This window comes from Anguilla rostrata, chromosome 11, assembly GCF_018555375.3.
Source record: "Anguilla rostrata isolate EN2019 chromosome 11, ASM1855537v3, whole genome shotgun sequence".
NCBI classification, from domain to species: Eukaryota; Metazoa; Chordata; class Actinopteri; order Anguilliformes; family Anguillidae; genus Anguilla; species Anguilla rostrata.
Genome location: NC_057943.1, coordinates 8,233,954 through 8,256,521, shown reverse-complemented (window position 1 = coordinate 8,256,521; position 22,568 = coordinate 8,233,954). Strand labels below are relative to the sequence as shown.

General features: G+C 52.4%; 1 protein-coding gene across 1 annotated transcript in view; it reads left to right on the top strand.

Moving 5' to 3' along the window:
- Positions 1-1,727: 1,727 nt before the first annotated feature.
- mtor (mechanistic target of rapamycin kinase) overlaps positions 1,728-22,568 on the top strand; it is a 103,200-nt gene continuing 82,359 nt past the window's right edge. The window contains exons 1-21 of the mRNA XM_064300251.1: positions 1,728-1,848; positions 2,368-2,530; positions 2,703-2,811; positions 3,251-3,483; positions 3,993-4,193; positions 4,564-4,698; positions 5,145-5,420; positions 5,847-5,955; positions 6,240-6,423; positions 7,237-7,365; positions 8,246-8,490; positions 8,893-9,108; positions 9,733-9,938; positions 10,404-10,526; positions 10,866-10,949; positions 11,346-11,438; positions 12,524-12,658; positions 13,947-14,076; positions 18,102-18,352; positions 19,713-19,799; positions 21,571-21,738. Of these exons, the coding sequence (XP_064156321.1) occupies positions 1,799-1,848; positions 2,368-2,530; positions 2,703-2,811; positions 3,251-3,483; positions 3,993-4,193; positions 4,564-4,698; positions 5,145-5,420; positions 5,847-5,955; positions 6,240-6,423; positions 7,237-7,365; positions 8,246-8,490; positions 8,893-9,108; positions 9,733-9,938; positions 10,404-10,526; positions 10,866-10,949; positions 11,346-11,438; positions 12,524-12,658; positions 13,947-14,076; positions 18,102-18,352; positions 19,713-19,799; positions 21,571-21,738 (3,327 nt within the window). The 5' untranslated portion in view covers positions 1,728-1,798. The remainder of the gene's footprint in view (positions 1,849-2,367; positions 2,531-2,702; positions 2,812-3,250; positions 3,484-3,992; positions 4,194-4,563; positions 4,699-5,144; positions 5,421-5,846; positions 5,956-6,239; positions 6,424-7,236; positions 7,366-8,245; positions 8,491-8,892; positions 9,109-9,732; positions 9,939-10,403; positions 10,527-10,865; positions 10,950-11,345; positions 11,439-12,523; positions 12,659-13,946; positions 14,077-18,101; positions 18,353-19,712; positions 19,800-21,570; positions 21,739-22,568) is intronic.

The window sequence follows — 22,568 nt, the reverse complement described above, 5'->3', positions numbered from 1 at the left end:
TAGCCAAAGCACGAGGCAATAAACCAGTAAGCAAGTGTGCCCCCTACTGGAGGAAAGTGAAAACTTACGTCAAATTAAAGCTTATCGTTCTAAAACTATTCTGTGATTACGGTTTTATTTTAATGAATTAAAAATACTTGATGAGGACAAAAGATAACGGCAAAACGGTGCCGTTTTTAGGGCATTTTCCAGAATTAAAGTTTCATAAAGTTTGTGGCCCTGATGAGAACTGATGGGGGGGTACATCGCCAGCCAGAAATGGGGGCAGTCTGCCTTGTCATATTACATTACATTACATTACATTATAGGCATTTAGCAGACGCTCTTATCCAGAGCGACGTACAACAAGTGCATAGGTTTCATATGTGGCGTGCGCCGCTCCTAGCGCTCTCTCTGAATGATGAGCAGCAGACAGAGTTGGGAACCTTGTCAACAGACCCCACGGGGGTCCCAGACCATGTAAATGTTGTGAAGAGAGGGGGGGTCACCTGCTGCAAGATGGTGGACATGCTCAGAGGCAGCTCTTACAACATCAGTGCCTGAAAAGCAAGAACACACTGTTGACATTTCCATACACAAATATACACAAATTTCCAATTCGCCGGATCACTCCAGGGCTCTACAGTACTCCCATTTTACGAGCCTTTGCTCCAGAAAATTGATGTGAGCTGACAGAAAAAAATAATTAAGGATCACATCTACAAATTGGGAGGCATTTAGTGCGCTCCTACATTTTTCAACTTAGGAGGACATGTGCTCTTTGGAAAAAAGAGTCCTGCATTCCATTGCCAATCAGGTCATGTTGACTCATTTGAAAGGGGAGGTCAATGCCATGATAATAGCTGAGACAATGGTTTGTTTCCCCTTGTACAGAAAGTAAACCCTCTGTCTGCTATAAAACCCCTGCTACACCACATGTATCAGTTATTTTTTTATGTGTCTAATTTATTATAGCCAACATAAACTTCAGAGACGTTAGCATGTTATAATTCTGAGGGCTTTTTATGGTGTCCCGGTTAGAAAGGCAAGCTTGTAATGACAGGACCACAGACTGAGATCCAAGGAGAGATACTGTACTGTTGAATCTATCAACAGACAGTGCACTTCCTTGGTTCAGTGATATATCCAGTGGTGTAAACCGAAAACGTAAAATGTAAATCAACTCGCCAAAAAAAAAACAATTGAAGAATTTTAGAGGGAGATCACCAGGGGAAATCCTGCAGAAGAAGCTCAGAAAACAGCGCTCTTTCACGTATGAAACGGAGAAAATGTACATTTGAACACAGGCAAAGGCCACATGAAGCGGCCGTACTGGCTGTCCGACCAAAGAGGGTGGCCAACCCGGACAAACCCATCTCTGCTCTGTGTTTGGCAGACTCTGTGGTTGAACCTCCGGCAAAGCTGTTATTGGTCATTTTGATCATGTGATTGGTCAGACGTTCTGTTGGTTGGACATTCCAGTACAGATCACAGAATACATTATTGAAAAATCCCGCCTCTTCTTGGAATGTTTTCAGAGTGCAAGCCTATTTTCACTGGATAAGATGGTTGTCAATCAATTTATTCAGTTCATCATTGGATAAAATAAACGTCGTTCTACTAGCCTGCTCGGGGAGCCGCCCCCTAACTGTTCGGTTGTCTCAAGTGTTTAGCTTCTTCAATGAAGATGAGTGTTGTGTTCCGCAGCTAGACAAATATCAAATTTTCAATAAATAGATCCAAGAGTAAGCTATTTTAGCTACATGAATTCTTTACTTGAACGTTATTTAAACGTCGTGAATTGGAATACATTTTGTGGATGACGCCAATGGAATGTAGGAAGTCTAGCTTGCTGTCCAGTTATTTACAGTAAGCTACAGCTAGCTAGCTAGGTTAGCAGTCATGATTGTACCGTAGCAGACTAGCTAGGTAGTTAGCTAACGGTAGCTACCAAAAAGAACATCATTCATATCAGTTTTTATCTTGACGAGGTTCCCAAAGGCATTGCACTGCATGTATATCTTTGCTAGTCATTATCATCATCGATCGTCCAAAATGTAGTTGTGTAGAATGTTAAAAACACGTGTTTGCAACACCGGGCATAGAAGGAGGCCAGTTGTTTTTGCTTCTTCGCTTGCTAGCTAACATGTTTTGGTTTGTTGTTAGCTAGCTAGAAAATACGGCAATTTCATTAGACGTATTGTACAACACCAAGTTGTCAACATTTAATTTTGCAGTGCGTGCCATTTGCGAACTTGGTCACCAAGTAGTTTCGTTAGAACTGTGCATATGGAATGACCCTGGGCGCTGCATAAAGATGCAACACACAGGTTCGCACAATATTTAAATGTAACGGCGACTGAAACGGAGCTGCTTCCCTCTGTGTAGGTTCCCCGGTGGGCAGCGGTATCCTGCTGTTACTGCTGCCACCATGTCCGGCACGGCGACGGTGTTGCAGCAGTTCGTCAGTGGCCTCAAAAGCCGCAACGAGGAGACTCGGGCCAAAGCCGCCAAGGACCTCCAGCACTATGTCACGACAGAACTGAGAGAGGTAGAGAAGCACAACTCACGTCTCTGTCAGTGTACACATTCTGTTCGTCTCCGACCATTCATTACCTTAGAATAGTCACGTGGCTCGACGTGGCTATATTAAACGTGTTTGAATTCACATTAGCTTAATATCATAAATCTGCCCCCTCCCCCCTCCACATTTCTGTCTAAAGCTGAGCCAAGAAGAAGCAACCACTTTCTACGATGAGCTGAACCATCATATCTTTGAGCTGGTGTCCAGCTCTGACGTGAACGAGAAGAAAGGTGGAATTCTTGCCATTGGTGAGTGCAGTGGGAAGAACGCTCTCTTTGAAGGATTGGGGTAAGACCGAAATACACAAGCTCACTTCAGTCACCTGTCTGCTTACACATTTTAACCGCAGTCCTGGTGCATTCGAGTTCCCCAGCTATTTGTCGGGCACGTGCAGCATGTAGGGGGTGTCCAGCCAGGGAGCTTGAACAGCAGCTCCTGTCACATCAAATCATTAAACACTTAGTATTAGCCTGGTTACCAAAATTTGGACTCGCCTAAAAAAAAAACCATTTATAATGAGAAATATCCAGCCCTTGGAATGAGGTATATTGTAAAATTGTTCAAAAGGTCTGGTTGTTTCTACCCAGAGGTAGACATTTTTTTAAACATTTCAATTGGCTGTTTGGTCCTCCTCCAATAAGAGGGTCTACGTGCGGAACAACAGCGGGCCTGTTCTCTCGTTCTCAGTGAGCTTGATAGGAGTGGAGGGAGGAAATGCCACCAGAATCAGCCGCTTCGCGAACTACCTGCGCAACCTGCTGCCCTCCAGCGACCCCGTAGTCATGGAGATGGCCTCCAAGGCCATGGGCCACCTGTCCATGGCGGGGGACACCTTCACCGCGGAGTATGTGGAGTTCGAGGTGAAGAGGGCGCTGGAGTGGCTGGGGGCAGACAGGAACGAAGGCAGACGCCACGCAGCGGTGAGCACTGAGGCCCCACGGCGGCTCTGACCGGTGACCTCTGACCCATTTGGACGCCTGTCCTCGCTTTTCTCATTGGTCATCTCTAGATCCCAGAGGAAGAGAGATTTTGGAATGTGGGGAGTCCGGCTTGTTGGCCTGATATTTATGGTAGGCTACAGCTAGCTAGCTAGTTAGGTTAGCTGTTATAATTGCACCCTGGCAGACTAGCTAGGTAGTTAGCTTTTGTTAGCGACCGAAATGAACGTCATTCAAATCAGTTTTTATCTTGAGGTTCCCAAAGGCATTGCACTGCATTTATATACCTTTGCTATTGGCCATCAATGGCACCTTGGTCAACGTGCTATTGAAGTCTCCCACTTCACAACGCAGCAACATTACCTCGCCTCCAAAAGCCAGGGGTCCGCATGCTGAGACGGAGTGTATCCGCTGTGGTGTTGAGTTAGGACTCTGTGCTCAGTGAGGGCACGCTGGGTGTTCCTAAAACCGCGTCTTTGTGCCCCTTCCAGGTGCTGGTGCTGCGGGAGCTGGCCGTCAGCGCACCCACCTTCTTCTTCCAGCAGGTGCAGCCCTTCTTCGACAACATCTTCTACGCGGTGTGGGACTCGAAGCAGGCCATCCGCGAGGGCGCCGTCTCCGCCCTCAGGGCCTCCCTGATCCTCACCACGCAGAGGGAGACCAAGGAGATGCAGAAACCGCAGTGGTACAAGGTATAAGACTGTACCCTGCCCCCCACGACCGGCAGAAACACTGTGCCAGCAGTGCATTATGGATCAATTCCAGAATTTTCCATACTTGTTAAAGTCCAGCGCGCAGTATGCATGATATTCCGACCCTGAAATAACTGCTTATATTTTCAAAACAATTTTGTGTACGTGTATGTTTGAGTTCTCAAATGAACGGTCTTAATTTATTTTAAGTCTGACCTTCCATTTCTGTCGTAATTTAATTTATGACTGTTCAGTGTTGACTTTTGCTTTAGACTGCCCATAGTGCTTGTGCAGATGTAAGTGAAAGACTTGAGCTGCACTGCATGGATTGCTGATTTTTTATGTTTTTTACATCCGTGTTATCCATTAGCAAACCTTCGAGGAGGCGGAGAAGGGTTTTGACGAGAGTCTGTCCAAAGAAAAAGGGATGAACCGTGACGACCGGGTCCACGGTGCCCTGCTGATCCTGAACGAGCTGGTCCGGATCAGCAGCATGGAGGGGGAGGTGAGGCCCCCACCTCGTACGAAACGGACACACAAGCCCTGATAACTGAAACCGCAGCGCTGAAATTCAGAGCTGCGATTTAACACTCCTCTTCGCACCCCTGACAGAATAGATTAGAGGCATTCCTTTGCTTTAAGATTTGATGTGCCATGCTGTAGAACGCTGATAACGTCACACTTAGTTATACTTTATTTTATTGACCTCGTGGGGTAATTTGTCTGGTGCGGCTGACCCATCTTAGCTACTCAGGAGCAGTGGGTAGCCACAGTGCAGTGCCCAGGGACCAGTTCTGAGGCCCGTGCCTTGGTCAAGGGCAGTGGGCAGGAGTATACCTAACTTGACATGCATGTTTTTTGGTTAGATGTATACTTATCTATATCTTGTCTGAGGTTCATAAAGCTTTAAGCCTGCCGTTGCTGATACCCCCCCTGCCCCCCCCCCCCCAGCGCATGCGCGAGGAGATGGAGGAGATCACCCAGCAGCAGCTGGTCCACGACAAGTACTGCAAGGAGCTGATGGGCTTCGGGACCAAGCCCCGCCACATCACGCCCTTCACCAGCTTCCAGTCTGTGCAGCCGCAGCAGTCCAACGCGCTGCTGGGGCTTCTGGGATACAGCACGCCCCAGGGCTTCCTGAGCTTCGGCGCCACGCCCGTCCCCTCCAAGAGCACGCTGGTGGAGAGCCGGTACTGCCGCGAGCTGATGGAGGAGCGCTTCGACCAGGTCAGGCGCTTTGGGGTCTTCCACAGGGGACGTCTGCGTGCTTGTGTCTGCTTTGTGTTTCGTTTTGTTTTGTTTTTTCTTCTGTGTGAGGGTGTTTATGTGATTGTGTGTGTGTACATTTGATGACTGTACTAGTGATCATCTGTGTACATGTGTGTGTACAGGTGCCTAGTGTGTGTGTGTGTGTGTGTGTGTGAGCGGGCTCTTCTTTGATTGGCTAGTTTAAGAGGCTACAGAAGCAAGTTGTAATGTTTTGAAACGGGGAAAAAAGATAGATCTTCAGTGTGCATGTTATTACATATGTCAGTGTTAATGTTTGACAATTCAGAAGTTTTTTTTTCTATTCAAACTTCAGTACATTCGCATTTGAAAATGGAGGAGACGGCGCTTGTGTGGGCGTTTCTGATTGGTGCTCTGGTCTCTCAGGTGTGTCGCTGGGTGCTGAAGTACCGGACCAGTAAGAACCCTCTGATCCAGATGACCATCCTGAACCTGCTGCCCCGCCTGGCAGCCTTCCAACCGCACAACTTCACAGGTGTGCAGCACAACCCCAACGGTGCTCTCCTTCTGTTCTGTGTTCTCTGCTGATTCCAGAGGTGTCTGTGTTGTGCAAACTATAAATGTTCATTCTTCAGGGAACCATCATGATTACTCCCCATATGCCAATAAAATGGAAGGCTTGATTTCGACCACAGCCTAAATGCACAGTGATATATCTGACTCTGTTTAGTGTTGGGGGTCTCTGGTCCTTCTGAGCGACCCTGCTGGGTCTCCTCTCCTTCCTGGTGGCCGTAGGGTAAAATCCCGTGTCTTTTCCAGACCAGTACCTGTCGGACACCATGAGCCACCTGCTGGGCTGCCTGAAGAAGGAGAAGGAGCGCACGGCGGCCTTCCAGGCGCTGGGGCTGCTGGTGGTGGCGGTGCGGGCCGAGATCCAGCCCTACCTCACCAAGATCCTGGAGATCATCAAAGCCGCCCTGCCCCCCAAGGACTTCGCGCACAAGTGAGTCCCCCCTCCACCTCACCCGCGAGCCGTCCGCGCGTCAGTCCTCCCGAACTGCGGGTGGCGCTGTGAGCTGTGTGATTCTGCTTTCTCTGTTACCCACTCCTCCTGAGCTGCGGGTGACGCTGTGAGCAGTGTGACGTCTCTCTGTTTCCGACTCCTCTCGTGCTGTGGGTGGCGCTGTGAGCTGTGTGACTCCTCTTTGTTTCCCACTCCTCCCATGCTGTGGGTGGCGCTGTGAGCTGAGTGACTCTGCTTTCTCTGTTTTCCCTCTCCTCCCATGCTGTGGGTGGCGCTGTGAGCTGTGTGACTCCTCTTTGTTTCCCGCTCCTCCCGCGCTGCAGGTGGCGCTGTGAGCTGTGTGACTCTGCTTTCTGTTTTCCCGCTCCTCCCGCGCTGCGGGTGGCGCTGTGAGCAGAGTGACTCTGCTTTCTGTTTTCCCTCTCCTCCCATGCTGTGGGTGGCGCTGTGAGCTGAGTGACTCTGCTTTCTCTGTTTTCCCACTCCTCCCGTGCTGCGGGTGGCACTGTGAGCTGTGTGATTCTGCATTCTCTTGTTTCCTGTTCCTCCTGCGCTGCGGGTGGCGCTGCGAGCTGTGTGATTCTGCTTTCTCTTGTTTCCTGTTCCTCCTGCGCTGCGGGTGGCGCTGCGAGCTGTGTGATTCTGCTTTCTCTGTTTCCCCACTCCTCCCATGCTGTGGGTGGCGCTGTGAGCTGTGTGACTCTGCTTTCTCTGTTTTCCCTCTCCTCCCATGCTGTGGGTGGCGCTGTGAGCAGAGTGACTCTGCTCTCTCTGTTTCCCCCCCTCTCTCAGGAGACAGAAGACCATGCAGGTGGATGCCACCGTGTTCACCTGTATCAGCATGCTGTCCCGTGCCATGGGGCCCAGCATACACCAGGACATCAAGGAGCTGCTGGAACCCATGCTGGCTGTGGGACTCAGGTGTGTGTGTGTCTGTGTCTGTGTGTGTGTGTGTGTGTGTGTGTGTCTATGTCTGTGTCTGTGTCTGTGTCTGTGTGTGTGTGTGTGTGTGTGTGTCTGTGTCTGTGTGTCTGTGTCTGTGTATAGGTGTGTGTGTATATATTTAAGTGTGTGTATAAATCCAGTGTAATGCCCGTGTGTGTACTGTATGTTTGTGTGTGTATATGAATGAATATGTGTATAAACCATGCGTAATACCTGTGTATGCGTGTGTGTATGTGTGTGTGTATAGTGTGTAACAGCCCTGTGTGTGTGTGTGTGTGTGTATGTATGTATGTATGTGTGTGTTTTCGTGTGTGTGTGTATTTGAGTGATTGTGTATATAAACCCCGCTCTGTCCCCGCACAGCCTTGTGTGTGTGTGTGTGTGTGTGTGTGTGTGTGTGTATTTGAGTGATTGTGTGTATAAACCCCTCTCTCTCCCCACACAGCCCTGTGTGTGTGTGTGTGTGTGTGTGTGTGTGTGTGTGTGTGTGTGTGTGTGTGTGTGTGTGTGTATTTGAGTGATTGTGTGTATAAACCCCTCTCTCTCTCCACACAGCCCTGTGTGTGTGTGTGTGTGTGTGTATTTGAGTGATTGTGTGTATAAACCCCTCTCTCTCCCACACAGCCCTGTGTGTGTGTGTGGTGTGTGTGTGTGTGTGTGTGTGTGTGTGTGTGTGTGTGTAGGGTGTGTGTGTGTGTGTGTGTGTGTGTGTGTATGTGTGTGTGTGTGTGTGTGTGTGTGTGTGTGTGTGTGTAGGTGTGTGTGTGTGTGTGTGTGTGTGTGTGTGTGTGTGTGTGTGTGTGTGTGTGTGTATTTGAGTGATTGTGTGTATAAACCCCTCTCTCTCCCCACGCAGCCCTGCTCTGACGGCGGTGCTGTATGACCTGAGCCGGCAGATCCCCCAGCTGAAGAAGGACATCCAGGACGGGCTGCTGAAGATGCTGTCCCTGGTGCTCATGCACAAGCCCCTGCGCCACCCGGGCATGCCCAAGGGCCTGGCGCACCAGCTGGCATCGCCCAGCCTCACCAACATCCCCGAGGCCAGCGACGTGGGCAGCATCACCCTCGCCCTGCGAACGCTGGGCAGCTTCGAGTTTGAAGGTGTTGTGACCCTGATGACTTGGCATCAGCACTGTTCCTGGCTACAACCTGTAGCCTGTGTGCGCTTATGTAGGCTTAGGGATGGCAGTGTAGTCTTAATGGCTAAGGAAGTTGGTCTTGTAACCGAAAGGTCGCAGGTTCGATTCCCCGGTAGGACACTGCCGTTGTACCCTTGAGCAAGGTACTGCATTGCTCCAGTATATATCCAGCTGTATAATTGGATACAATGTAAGTCGCTCTGGATAAGAGTGTCTGCTAAATGTCTGTAATGTAATGTAATGCAATGCTAAGTTCTGTACATCAGTGCCTCTGTTAAATGGCTAAATGTAAGAGGAGCTGTGATAGTACCGCTGTCGCTCTGATCCCGCTAAGCCCCTCCTCCCCCTGTCGCCCGTCCCGCAGGCCACTCCCTGACGCAGTTCGTGCGCCACTGCGCCGACCACTTCCTGAACAGCGAGCACAAGGAGATCCGCATGGAGGCGGCGCGCACCTGCTCCCGGCTGCTCACGCCCTCCATCCACCTGATCAGCGGCCACGGCCACGTGGTCAGCCAGACGGCCGTGCAGGTGGTGGCCGACGTGCTCAGCAAGCTGCTGGTGGTGGGCATCACCGACCCAGGTAGGGAGGGGAGGTGCAGCCGCTGTTGTAGAGCGAGTTAGAGCCTGGGAGGGGCGGGGGGTATCTGCTGAATAGACAGGCCTAGAGTCTGGGGGTTTCTCTGAATATGACAGGACTGGAGTCTGGGGCGGGGGTTTTCTGCTGAATATGACAGGACTGGAGTCTGGGGGCGGGGTTTTCTGCTGAATATGACAGGACTGGAGTCTGGGGGCGGGGTTTTCTGCTGAATATGACAGGACTGGAGTCTGGGGGCGGGGTTTTCTGCTGAATGAGACAGGGTTAGGGCCTGGGGGGCGGGGTTGTCTTAGCATCGTCCTGTGATCACTCGCATCCCTGTATGTTAGGACAGGGTGTAAGCCCATACTGCCTCTGTGTGTGTGTGTGTATGTGTGTGTGTGTGTGTCTGTATGTGTGTGTAATGTTATTTACCAGGCTGGGTGGAGGATAGGTGTGCTGCTCTCACAGGGGAACACCTCTAATCTTCTCTCCTCTCCTCTCATTTTCTCTCCTCTCCTCGCCTCTCCTCTCCCTCCTCCTCCTCCTCCCTCCTCCCTCCCTCTCCCCCTCTCCCCTCCCTCCCTCCCTCCCTCTCCTCCCCTCTCCCTCCTCCTCCGCCCCTCTCAGACCCTGATATCCGGTACTGCGTGCTGGCCTCTCTGGACGAGCGCTTCGACGCCCACCTGGCGCAGGCGGAGAACCTGCAGGCGCTGTTCGTGGCCCTGAACGACGAGGTGTTTGAGATCCGCGAGCTGGCCATCTGCACCATCGGACGCCTCAGCTCCATGAACCCCGCCTTCGTCATGCCCTTCCTGCGCAAGATGCTCATCCAGGTAACCGTGGAGACCAGCAGCGCTGCCCCGTCCCCTGCTGCTGCTGCTGGGCCAGCTTGGCTTTAGGACCTCACAGATTGCTTTCAGCAAATGTCTGCACAATCCAAGTTTATGCCTGCTCATTTAGCTCCTGTTATGCAAGATATAAACTTGTCTGGGGAAAGCAGAAAGTTTTCCTATAGAGTTTCTATAGACACTGATGTTCTACAGGTCTTTTGGTGTTTTGTCACTGGTTCGAAAACCGCAGTTGTATTGTCCAAACAGATGTAAATATACACAGTATTTCTGTAGGTGTAGCATGATGGAGTTCAGCTTTGGTTGGTAACGGTGGACTTGCTTTACTGCCATTCCGCCAGCAGATGGCAGCGTGGTGTTACTGTAAAAGTTGAGTCTGGAGTCTGTTGCTGCAGTATGTGTACAGGATCGGTTTGGTTTAAGACCTGCTCTGCGCTGTGCTGTGTGCAGATTCTGACGGAGCTGGAGCACAGCGGGGTGGGCAGGAATAAGGAGCAGAGCGCCCGCATGCTGGGGCACCTGGTGTCCAACGCCCCCCGCCTCATACGGCCCTACATGGAGCCCATCCTGAAGGTACGGCCGCCACACTGGCACCCCTTCACTGCTGATGTTACCCCCCCAAAACTCACATCACTGAACACTGGTGCTGCTGGATGTTACCCCCAAAACACATCCTTAACTACTGCTATTATAACTACCCCCCAAAACCCTCATCACTGTACACTGCTACTGTTATCAACTTACCCACCAAAAAGCACATCACAATACACTGCTGCTATTAAACACTTACCTCCCCAAACTCACATCACTGTACACTGTTGCTGTTATCACTCCTACTCACGTTACTGTACACTAGTGCTGCTGTTAAATCCCCCCTCAGTTCACTGTACTGTGGCGCTGCTCTCCCTCCAGGCCCTCATCCTGAAGCTGAAGGATCCGGACCCCAACCCCGGGGTGGTGATCAGTGTCCTGGCCACCATCGGGGAGCTGGCTCAGGTAGGGCCCCGCCCGTGCCTCTGCCTCGGGCAGGGGGGCTGACTGGGGAACTGGCTGCGTGTGTGTGTGTGTGTGTGTGTGTGTGCGCGTGCGTGCGTGTGTGTGTGTGTGTGTGTGTGTGCGTGCGTGTGTGTGTGTGAGTGTGTGTGTGTGTGCACGCGCGTGTGTGTTTGTGTGTGTGTCTGTGTGTGTGTGTGTGTGTGCACGCGCGTGTGTGTTTGTGTGTGTGTCTGTGTGTGTGTGTGTGTGTGCACGCGCGTGTGTGTTTGTGTGTGTGTGTATAGGTATAAAATAGAGGGACAGAGACAACAGACCTGCTGCTGTGCACTGAAATTGTGTGTGTGTGTGTGTGTGTGCGCCTGTGCGTGTGCGTGTGTGTGTCTGTGTGTGTTACAGGTCAGTGGTCTGGAGATGAGAAAGTGGATGGACGAGCTCTTCCCCATCATCATGGACATGCTTCAGGACTCTTCCTCATTGGCTAAGAGACAGGTACGACCTCATTCTGACCTAATAGACCTCATCCGTCTGTTCTCCTCATTGGCTCAGAGACAGGTATGGGCCCATGCTAACCTAATAAGCCTTATCCCATTGCTCTCCTCATTGGCTAAGAGACAGGTACAGGCTAACCTAATAAACCTCATCCCACTGCTCTCCTCTTTGGCTAAGAAACAGGTACAGGCCTTATGCTAACCTAATAAGCCTTATCCCACTGCTCTCCTCTTTGGCTAAGAAACAGGTACAGGCCTTATGCTAACCTAATAAACCTCATCCCACTGCTCTCCTCATTGGCTAAGAGACAGGTACGATGTCATTCTGACCTAATGAAGCTCATCCCACTGCTGCCACCCACATGAAGAGCAATACAAATACCTATTCACTGAGGCAGTGTTGGAACACACATAAATGTCTCTCAAACCTTCAGGGCTGGTCGATTTTATTAAGAATCTTATTTATTAATTCTATTGGCTGCCATTTTGGATGGGAAAGTGCAAGGGCAGCTATTTTTCTGTGAGCGTTTCCAGATGTCTGGCTCCCCCCCCCACCACCGCCCCCCTTATTAAAAGTAGCCTTCAGACTCTGAACTGTGTGTCATGGAGCGCTTCCCATCTCATTTGCTCCGTGGTGATTACTGCGGGCCTGCAGTGGGGTAATATAGCTCCCTGTCTGTCGTCCTGGAGACGGGGGGAGAGTTTGGCCCTATTGGGCGGCTGGGAACGGCCGCTTGGGCTGGAGCCAGCGCCGGAGTCTCTGCCGCGAAACCCAATCGCGTTTGAGAAGAGTCACCTGCACGCGGCCGACAGGTCGCCGTCTGAATCCGCGCTCGCCCCCCCCCCACCACCCCCCCGGTTTCCCGTTACCTGAAATATTGTTCTATCCTGGTTTTGTGATTAACTGCGCTGTAGAGTTGCTGTGATTTAGCTCCTGGGGTCTCCAGTGACAGCTCTGTATGCCGCAGCCGTTGAAACCTGTCAGAGAGACGAAGAAGTCGGAGAGAGAGAAAGAGAGAGAAAGAGACGGAGAGGTACCAGCGAGCGCCGGTGACTTAAGCGACGGTCTTGTCCCTTCTCCACCAGGTGGCGCTGTGGACCCTGGGGCAGCAGGTGGCCAGCACGGGCTACGTCGTGGAGCCGTACCGCAAGTACCCCTCGCTGCTGGAGGTGCTGCTCAACTTCCTGAAGACGGAGCAGAACCAGGGAATCAGGAGAGAGGTACTGGAGTGGGGGGCTCTCTGTGTCTAAGCACACAAACTCACGTGATGTTTCAGAGACAGACCCGAGTTTGCACACATACGTACGTGTTTATGGATGATATGTAGACTTTAGGCTCATATCCGGTGTGCCACAACCGCTAGGTGCTGAAGGTGAGTAGTTTCAGGAAACGTCTGGCTGGATGACGGGGTAATGTAAGAAATGGAAGCTGTCTGGAGGTGGTCCTGTGCTCATAAAATGAAGCTGGAACCTGTCCTCGCTTTCCTGGAAGAAACAAGGTCCAGTGTGACTGTGAGGTCATTAAAACAGGGTTTTAACGCTGCAGTTTCTAGTAAAAGTGTCGGCCTCAGTGCCTGTCTCACACACGCACACACACGCACGGACACACAGACGCACGCAAGCACACACACACACACACACACGCACATGCACCAACGCACGACACACACCGCGCACATGCACCACACACCACACACCACACAACCGTTGCGAAGGAATAATGAAAATTCAGCTGGAGAAATTCTAATCTGCACTTGATGGTTGTAGCACTGGAACACTCTGATTGGCTGGTGATGAATTTCATGCTTACTGATTGGCTGGTTATGGATTGCCAGTTTCCTGGCTGCAGCTGTTGTCCTGCGTTTCGGGGAGTGTCATTAGCTAGGCCCCCTACCCCGCCTGCCACCGCCGCTCCAAATGGACTGTCCCGACCTTCCACACCCCAACAGCCAGACCTCTCCGTTCTGCCACCTCTGGACGCTTGGCACCTCCCCCTCTTCGCGTCTGTACTTCCCGCTCCCGTCTGCTGTCTGTCCTGGCCCCTCGCTGGTGGAATGACCTCCCCGTGACGGTCAGAACAGCAGAGAATCTCACCACTTTCAAACGCAGACTGAAGACTCATCTCTTCAGGCTGCACCTCTCCCCAGCCCTCCCTAGCCTATAGTTCAGCTCACTGTACCTAGTTAGGATAATGATTATGTTAATGTGGCAGGATTGTTTTTTGTTTGATTAGGTGTGATTCCAGTGCTAGTTTGTACTTGGTAGGAGTCTTGTTTGCTGAACAGCTTACTCTACAGGGTTGGAGTCCTGATCAATGTGGTCACTTCTGGCACTACGATCCTTACTTCACTCTAGTGTTTCTTTTGCACCTCTACATCATGAACCTATGCACGTTACGTCGCTCACTGATAGACGTCTCAAATGCCTGTATGTATGTAATCACTCTGAATGGATTGTTCCACCCTCCGCACCCCCCTCCTCCTGATGGATTGCCCCGCTGTGTTTGCAGGCCATTCGGGTGCTGGGCCTGCTGGGAGCTCTGGACCCCTACAAGCACAAGGTGAACATCGGCATGATTGACCAATCACGCGACGCCTCCGCTGTCAGCCTGTCAGAGTCCAAGTCCAGCCAGGACTCTGGTGAGTATCCCGACCCCTGTGAGCTGTCACAGTGAAGCCACGCCCCCCTCTGAGCTGTCACAGTGAAGCCACGCCCCCCTCTGAGCTGTCACAGTGAAGCCACGCCCCCCGGAGCTGTCCCAGTGAAGCCACACCCCCTCTGAGCTGTCACAGTGAAGCCACACCCCCCGGAGCTGTCCCAGTGAAACCACACCCCCTCTGAGCTGTCCCAGTAAAGCCACACCCCCTCTGAGCTGTCACAGTGAAGCCACGCCCCCCTCTGAGCTGTCACAGTGAAGCCACCCCCGACCCATCCTGAGCTGTTCCACTGAAGCCACGCCCCTCTGACCTGTCCCTGTAAAACCACGCCCCTTTGAGCTGTCCCAGTGGAGCTACACCAGACAGACAGAGAGAGGGGAGGCATATGTGCACGTTTGTTTATATTTCATAGGAGGACTAAATGTACGTCCAACTACTGTCCCTGTTTTTCAGGTGACCCTCCCCCCCCCCCCACACACACACAAACACACACACATGCTTTCTGTGTCAGTCACTGTCCTTCCAAAATCCCCCCCCCCCACCTCTTCCTGCTCCACTGCTGTGCGGAAGATTCTGGAATTTCACTGTGCGCAAAAACACATGAGCACAGAACAAGTGGGCTTTTCCTGGATTGGATTCGGTAACCTGATGTGACCGGGACACACTGTCCCGTCTCCTGTTTACAGACCTGATAATAGTGCATTACCTGTCCCTGCTGAGGTCCCGTACGCTGATGCGTAAGGGGGCGAGATGCGATGATATGGTTACCAGGTGTAATTAGGGCAGGTCACACGCAGTGATGGGACAGGCGTGTCAGTGCAGGGTGGGTAAAGCAGAAGCTCGTTAGCAGGCCAGGTGGGACAGAGGAGTCCGGCGGGCGTGTGGAAATGGAGCCGGTGGGGCCCCGTGGCTTTCCTTATGAGTGCCACGACTCTCCCCCTAAACCTCTCCCTGTGAACCCGGACTTATACTTCCTGTGAACCCCGTGACTTTATCGTAACCGGACCTCCGTAACCCCGTGACCCTCCTTGTGAACCCCGTGAACCCTGCGACTCTCCCTGTGAACCTCGCTGCTCTCCCTGTGAATCCCACTGTTCTCTCTGTGAATGCCGTTGCTCTCTCTGAATCCCACTGCTCTCTCTGTGAAGCCTGCTGCTCTCTCTGTGAATCCCACTGCTCTCTCTGAATCCCACTGCTCTCTCTGTGAAGCCTGCTGCTCTCTCTGTGAATCCCACTGCTCTCTCTGAATCCCACTGCTCTTTCTGTGAAGCCTGCTGCTCTCTCTGTGAATCCCACTGCTCTCCCTGTGAATCCCGCTGCTCTCTCTGTGAATCCCACTGCTCTCTCTGTGAAGCCGCTGCTCTCTCTGTGAATCCCACTGCTCTCTCTGTGAAGCCTGCTGCTCTCTCTGTGAATCCCACTGCTCCCTCTGTGAAGCCCGCTGCTCTCCCTGTGAACCTCGCTGCTCTCCCTGTGAATCGCACTGCTCTCTCTGTGAACGTGGCAGGAAGTGGAGGAACCTCCACGCCAAGGTGTGCGGTTACGGTCAGGGCCAGCGTCTGGTGCGGCGCCCGTCTGCTTTGGAGGGGGGGGGGGGGTATGTGACCTTGTGACCTGCATCACGGGGTCCTGTATGGGGGGGGGGAGGTGTGATGTTGCTCTGAGTCCATCGGGGGGAGACTTTGCGTCCCTCGCTGATCACGATTCTTGGGTTTCACTCCTCACTCTGACACAGAAGGCCTCCTACACTTCCTGTGTGCTGGGCCTGTGTTGCTGTCTGTACTGTACAGCCACTGTGTGGTAAGTGAGCTGGGGACTGGGGGACATTTTAGCCCACTTCTGCATTACAGGGACACCTGCTGGGAGAGAGCACTGTTTAGGACCGAACAGCCAAATTTGACTGTCTGAATTTGGGAGAGGAAGCCCATTCAGGAGAAGCCGGGCCCGCCGTACTGAGGGTCTGTGAGTAAGCGGAGGAGCCGCAGTAACCAATCACAGCACGGCGGTCGCTGGCTGGCCGCTCGCCCCGCGGTTGCGAGCCGCGGCCGTAAATCTCGCAGCGTTTGGGCGGCGGCTCCATCCCCCGCTCGAGCCGCAGCCGCCACGCCGAAAAACCTCCGGCGGCCCCTTTCCACGCGTGCGTCACGCCTCATCCAGCTCCCAGAATGCAGCTGGCTCCCCGCCGAAGGCCAGGTGGTTGATTGATTGATCGATTGATTGATTGAAATTCTTTATTATTCATTAAAATAGAAAAAGCCCCTCTAGCCAGAGATGCCCCAGATACAGAAATCATCAAAAGGATAAAAACACAATAAAGTTCCATTGTGGTCCTTTTTTGGGGGGGGTGGGCGGGGGACCTGTGCACGCAGCCCTGTCGGACCGTCTGAGGCGGTCTACTGAGCGCCAGGCGAAACGTGCAGCCCCCGTCCCGTCCCGCGTCCGTCTCGGTCCTCTCCTCTCCTCCAAAACAAACGTCCCAGGACCCCGCGCTGCCCGTCCCTCCCGGGTCTGGATTTTATGGCCCCGCGCGGCCCGTATAAATTGTTTTTGTACGGGTGCGGAGTTCAGCTTTCCCGACCGCTGGTTTTATTGGACGGTACCGTGATGGCGTGGCCTCTGGTCCTGTAACATTAGAGCGCGTTCACATTATTGAGGAAATGACTGTGGTGTCGTTGGTGTTGTTTTTTTGTGCGCAGGTCTTTGGGCCTGGCTGTCCTGTCCTGCTCCATGTGGAGGAGGTGGGGGGGGGGGAGGGGTTGGGGAGGGGGGGCGCCTGGCAGGGAGCCCTGTACTGTTCCCCCCAAAAAATATTGAGCAAACTCTGGGCTCTCATCAGACCACACTGCATCTCCAGGTTCATGGTGCTAAGGTGTGCTAGCTGTAGCATATGGAGAGCACCAGGTCAGGCGTTAAGGAGCCCTGCACAGGAAGAACTGCGTTCTGTCCGTGACATCAGAACAGGAAACGCGCCCTTTCACCCGGAACTAGTGTTTCAGCAGCGCAGAGATAAACACATCATCAGTTGTTTGCGTGTGCGTGCGTGTGTGTGTGTGTGTGTGTGTGTGTGTGTGTGTGTGTGCACAAGCACATGTGCGTGTGTTTGTGTGTCTTCACGTACGCATGTACGTTTGTGTTTGTTTCATGCGTGTCTAAGCGTGCGTGTGTGTGTTTGTTTGTCTGTTTGTTTGTTACCATAGAAAACACTGATGGCACAGCCAAAACACTGTTTTGCAGTTGCTCATATAGAATAATAACATTTTACCTCACTTCATTGGCAAAGCTGCCCATCTAATGATCACTGGCACACGAGAGAGAAAAACTGTAAACAGAGAGCTGGAGGCAGCTGGCAGCTCTCTGGGGCATCTTTAGCAGGAGAGTGAGGGGGAGACCTCTCATAATCACTGCAGCTTCATGCACACAAGCCCCAGGAGCGCACTGGAGATGGGCTCCATTTCCAGCCGAAAAAACCTCCTCAGCAGGGTGCTCGAGCTCAAGCACACATATGCCTGTTCTCTCAGAGAAGCAATGCCTCTGATAATAAAAGGTCAATTCATAACACACCCTTCCCCCCCAGCCCCAACACACACTAACTCTCATACAGTCAAACGAGGTTAGTCCAAGGCTTGTGAGTCTGTTTTTAAAACGGATACATAGGTAGATAATATGTCATTTCAGGTGTCACGTTGTTTTGTTACATTGTGTTTGCTGATGCGCAGCGCTAAAGTAGCCCTTGAAAGCTAAGTTGATAATACGTCAATTCAGGTGTTACGTTATTTAGTTGTATTGTGTTTACTGATGCGCGATGCTGAAGTAGCCCTTGAAAGCTAAGTTTTTTAGCTAAGTTATTTAGTTGTATTATGTTTGCTGATGCGCGATGCTAAAGTAGTCCTTGAAAGCTAAGTTTTTTAAGCTAAGTTATTCAGTTGTATTGTGTTTGCTGATGCGCGATGCTAAAGTAGCCCTTGTAGCCCTGTGCTGAGCGGTGGTTCTGTTTGTCTCCCCCTCAGCGGACTACAGCACCAGCGAGATGCTGGTGAACATGGGCAACCTGCCGCTGGACGAGTTCTACCCGGCGGTGGCCATCGTCACGCTGATGCGCATCCTGCGGGACCCCTCGCTCTCCAACCACCACACCATGGTCGTGCAGGCCGTCACCTTCATCTTCAAGTCCCTGGGGCTCAAGTGCGTGCAGTTCCTGCCGCAGGTCATGCCCACCTTCCTCAACGTCATCCGCGTCTGCGACGCCAACATCCGAGAGGTACTGCCACCCCCCCCCCCCGCCAACCCAGGGGGCGGCTTTCGCTTTCCCACCAAACAGTACTCGCTCTGTGCTCAATAGTTGCTCTGTCAGCAGTGCTGTTGTTGGTTAACCCTTTGAGTACAAGTACATTACATTACATTACAGGCATTTAGCAGACGCTCTTAACCAGAGCAACTTAGAGCACTTTTTGCATAGCACTTGCATTGCATCCCTTTATGCAGCTGGATATATACTGGATGTATACTGAAGCAGTGCAGGTCAAGTACTTTGCTCAAGGGTGCCAGAACAGTGGAGTTCTAGAACACTCACTTAGAATTTTGAACAAACATTCCAAAAAAAAACCTGCTCTTCGAAAGGGTTAAATGTAGTCTGCTACTACCTGTGTTTGACGTGGGCCCGCATGAGAAATGGTAATGCTTTAGACATACAGCTCATATGCAAAAACTTGTTGTTGGTGATGGGGATTTTGGAATGGAAAATAATGACTTCTCAGAAAAAAAATATCAGGTAAAACCCCATTAGGTGGCAATTATATGAAATTGCTTTCACATCGTTTCACAACATTTTGAATTTATGACCTCTAACGACCCAGGTTATATAAATAAAATAAACTCATTACTGGTCATTTCAGAAAATATGGTTAAAATTAGCTTATGCTTAAGAGAGGACATTTTATAAATGTGTTTTCCAATATTCAGAAGGTAGAACGTAGTCCAAGTCATCTAAAGTGCCCTCTAACTGTTATATTCTCCAATTTAAAGTTTAAACCCTTACATTCCATTTGTTTTATGTAATTATTATCCTACAAAATACGGATGGCATAAACCTCATTTCTGAGAATGGTTCATTAAAAGAAAACTCCAGCGTGCGATATTTGAGCGGTTTGAAAAGCAAATCTAGTTACAGCAGGTATGTATGACATCCACCTTTCATGAATACCCAGGCCCTGCGGAAACAGAGCCCGGCGCTGCCGTTGAAAGGACTGCTTTGTGTGTTTGTGTGTTTGTGCAGACTTCCTCTGGAAACCCCTTTTGTCCACCAAAGATTGGCAGAGCATTTAAAAAAAAAAAAAAAAATTTCGCTCTGAGTTTTGTAACGGTAGAATTCAGTCCTGGCACATGTGGGCCATCCAGAGGTTCATTCCAGTTCTTCTCGTACCCGGGTCATGGAAAGCAGTCTGATTGTGTGAAATTGGAGTTGGAATTGACAATGGCAGAGTTCTGTGTGGATTAGCTACGGAGCTTAAAGGTCTGAGGGAGCAATATCAGCCGTGATTGAATTTTGTGCGAGCAATCGATTTAATCTCTCTCTCTCTCTCTCTCTCTCTCTCTCTCTCTCTCTCTTTCCCTCCCTCCAGTTTCTCTTTCAGCAGCTGGGGATGCTGGTGTGCTTTGTGAAAATCCACATCCGGCCCTACATGGACGACATCTTCACCCTCATCAGAGTGAGCGCTGGTGCCCCGCGCGCGCCTTCCTGTCTCCCCCTGCTGGACAGCAGCTGTGTGTGCAGGGCCGCGGGCCTCTCTTACACCCTCCGCTGTCTCGTAATCCTCAGGCAGAACCTCAGCGATGGCGGTCTCGTTCGTTCGTAAAAACCTGAGCTATCCAGTCACTCGTGAAAAGCCGTTTTACCAGCTTGTGTGTGCCCGGTTGTGTGGATTCAAGTCGCCGTTTCAAGAAAAAACGCCTTTCTGAAGGGCCCGTGGAAAATAATAAACGTTTTATTTGAGTGCGACTTGTCAGCAATAACCCGCTAGGGGAAATAAAATAAACAGACGCAGCGGAGAGATCTGGACGTTTCGCTCCCCGCGCTCTGGATTTTACGCTCGGGGACTCGGACGCGATGAAAGGCGAGCCTCTGGGCGAGCAGCACAAAGGGCCCGTTCTCTGCTGATGCGTTTACTGCCCACGTCCCCCGACGGCGAGCGGGAGCGCCCCGCTCGGCGCTGTGATCCATCCCGTAACCCCGCGCTGGCGGTTCCCCTCCTCTGCGGTCCCCGCCGGTCCCAGAGCGGGAAAGCAGAGGACGAGGGGCTCGGCCAATGAGAGGGCGGCGTGACGCGGCGCGGGCGAGATGCTGGTTTTACAGCGCGTCTGAGCGGCCCTGTGCCGCCCCCGGCGTCTGCTCTCGCTGCTAAGGCGGCCAGACGCTCCGGTCTTCGCTCCGGATCGCGCCCCCCCGTGTCGGGCTCCGGACTTTGAACGTGGTGACGGGTTAACACCCTGCAGTTGACCGCCTTCCTGCCCAGGGGGCGCTGTGGGTGTTTGCAAAGCTGCTTAAAATCGTTGCCTGAGGCGTGTCACCCCGCGTCGCCGCGTCGTCGCTCGACCCCGCTTCTCCAGGCTTCCGGGGTCCGTGCGATGAGGTCGTTACCGTGGTACCGGGCGATTCGGCCGCGCCCCCATAAAAGCACAGGGCTGGCGGGAACGACTGTCTGGAAGAGAGGAAATGTGGGTCACTGGCCCCTCCCACCGCGAGCCGGAGGAGGAACGCACCATCCCAGTGAGCCGCACGCCCCATGTTACCCAGAGTGCTTCAGGGCGCGCCAGCCTTGGGATAGGGATACATGAGTGTGGGGCTGACTGTGTGTAAATGAGTATGAGCTCGTGCAGTTTCTCCCCAGCCCCTGTAGGCCACTCCTCAGTGCCGCACGCCTGTGTAAATCTGCTCTGCGCTCAGGCTGTCTGAGGGCTTAGAGAAGCTCTTCCGGGAGGGTTTAGGTTCTTACGGCCGCCATCGCTCACGTTGACCCCGCCAGCGTGTGTGAACGAAGCGCTGGGCGGGGTGTGTGTGGCGCGTGGACGGTGATGGATGAGGGTGGGGACGGCTTCATGGGGCTTCAGGCAGGAGCCTGCGGGCGCGATCGTGACTCGACGCCGAGCACTTTATTACCCTTTTCCTTCACACACATGCATGCGCGCGCACACACATACACACACACGCATGCACAAACCCACACGCACACACACTAATGCATACACACACATATGCATGCACACACACGCACTCCCACACACAGACACACACACACACACACACGCACGCACACACACAGTGATGACGGTGTCACATGGCTCCAGGGGGTCGAGGAGACCAGGCGGTTTGTAGTGATGTAATGTGATGATGTAATGTGAGGATGCTGTGTGTCCAGCCTCCCACAGGGAGGGCTGGTGTGCTGCGTCTGTTCTCTGACGCGTCCCTCTTCCCCCCCCCAGGAGTACTGGACGCCCAACAACCCCATGCAGAACACCATCATCCTGCTGATCGAGCAGATCGTGGTGGCGCTGGGCGGGGAGTTCAAGCTGTACCTGCCCCAGCTCATCCCCCACATGCTGCGCGTCTTCATGCACGACAACAGCACCGGCCGCAGCGTCACCATCAAGGTAAGGGACGGGCCGCTCCGCTGGGTCGCTGCGTGGTTCTGCTGGGTCGGCGACCGGCTCTGCTGGGTTAGCGTGCAACTACATTGGGTCGGTACATTCTTCTGGGTCAGCCTCCGGCTCCTCTGGGTCAGTACGCTGCTCTGCTGGGTCAGTGTGTGGCTCAGTTGGGTCAGCGCTTGGCTCCGCTGGGTCAGGATGTACTCAGTTGTGTCTCACAGCTCTGCGGGGTCAGAGCACGGGACGTGTTGGGACGGACCCAGCGCTGTACCGCCAGCGTATTCCAGCCCCCCCCCCCCCCTTCCCCCCACCAGAGCATGTGAGCAGTTGAGCAGTTGAGCAGGCATAAATACAGCTCAATGCTGCAGTTGTGATTAAAGCAGTACTTGGCCAGGGACTGGGCTGGGGGGGGGTGGGCTTTGGGTTTACTGTCTGCTGCCAGTTCAGAGCTCTGCGTTGTGGAAATGCTCTGAATGACATCAGGTTCCGTCGCCATGACGCGGGCCCTTTCGTGAGGAAGGTGGAAACTGAAAACAGAACCCCCTCCTTTTTTTAATTGGCTGTCAACAGACCACATGCCAAGGACAAGTTCCTCTGAGTTTGTTTACCCCTTTTTTCCACTGTTTTATTTTCCTTTGGTTTCTAATATTTTAGGTGACCTTGGAAAACAGGTCTTGACAGTTCTCACTGTCTGGGAACCTTATGGACTAACTCTAGGGACAGTTGATGCTTGTGGTGCAGAACCGGTCAACTTCTGTGAGAATTACTCCCCTCCTCACCTCAAAAAGGAAAGAGCTTGTTTATGCCTCCGCCAAGGAAGTTATGTAATGACG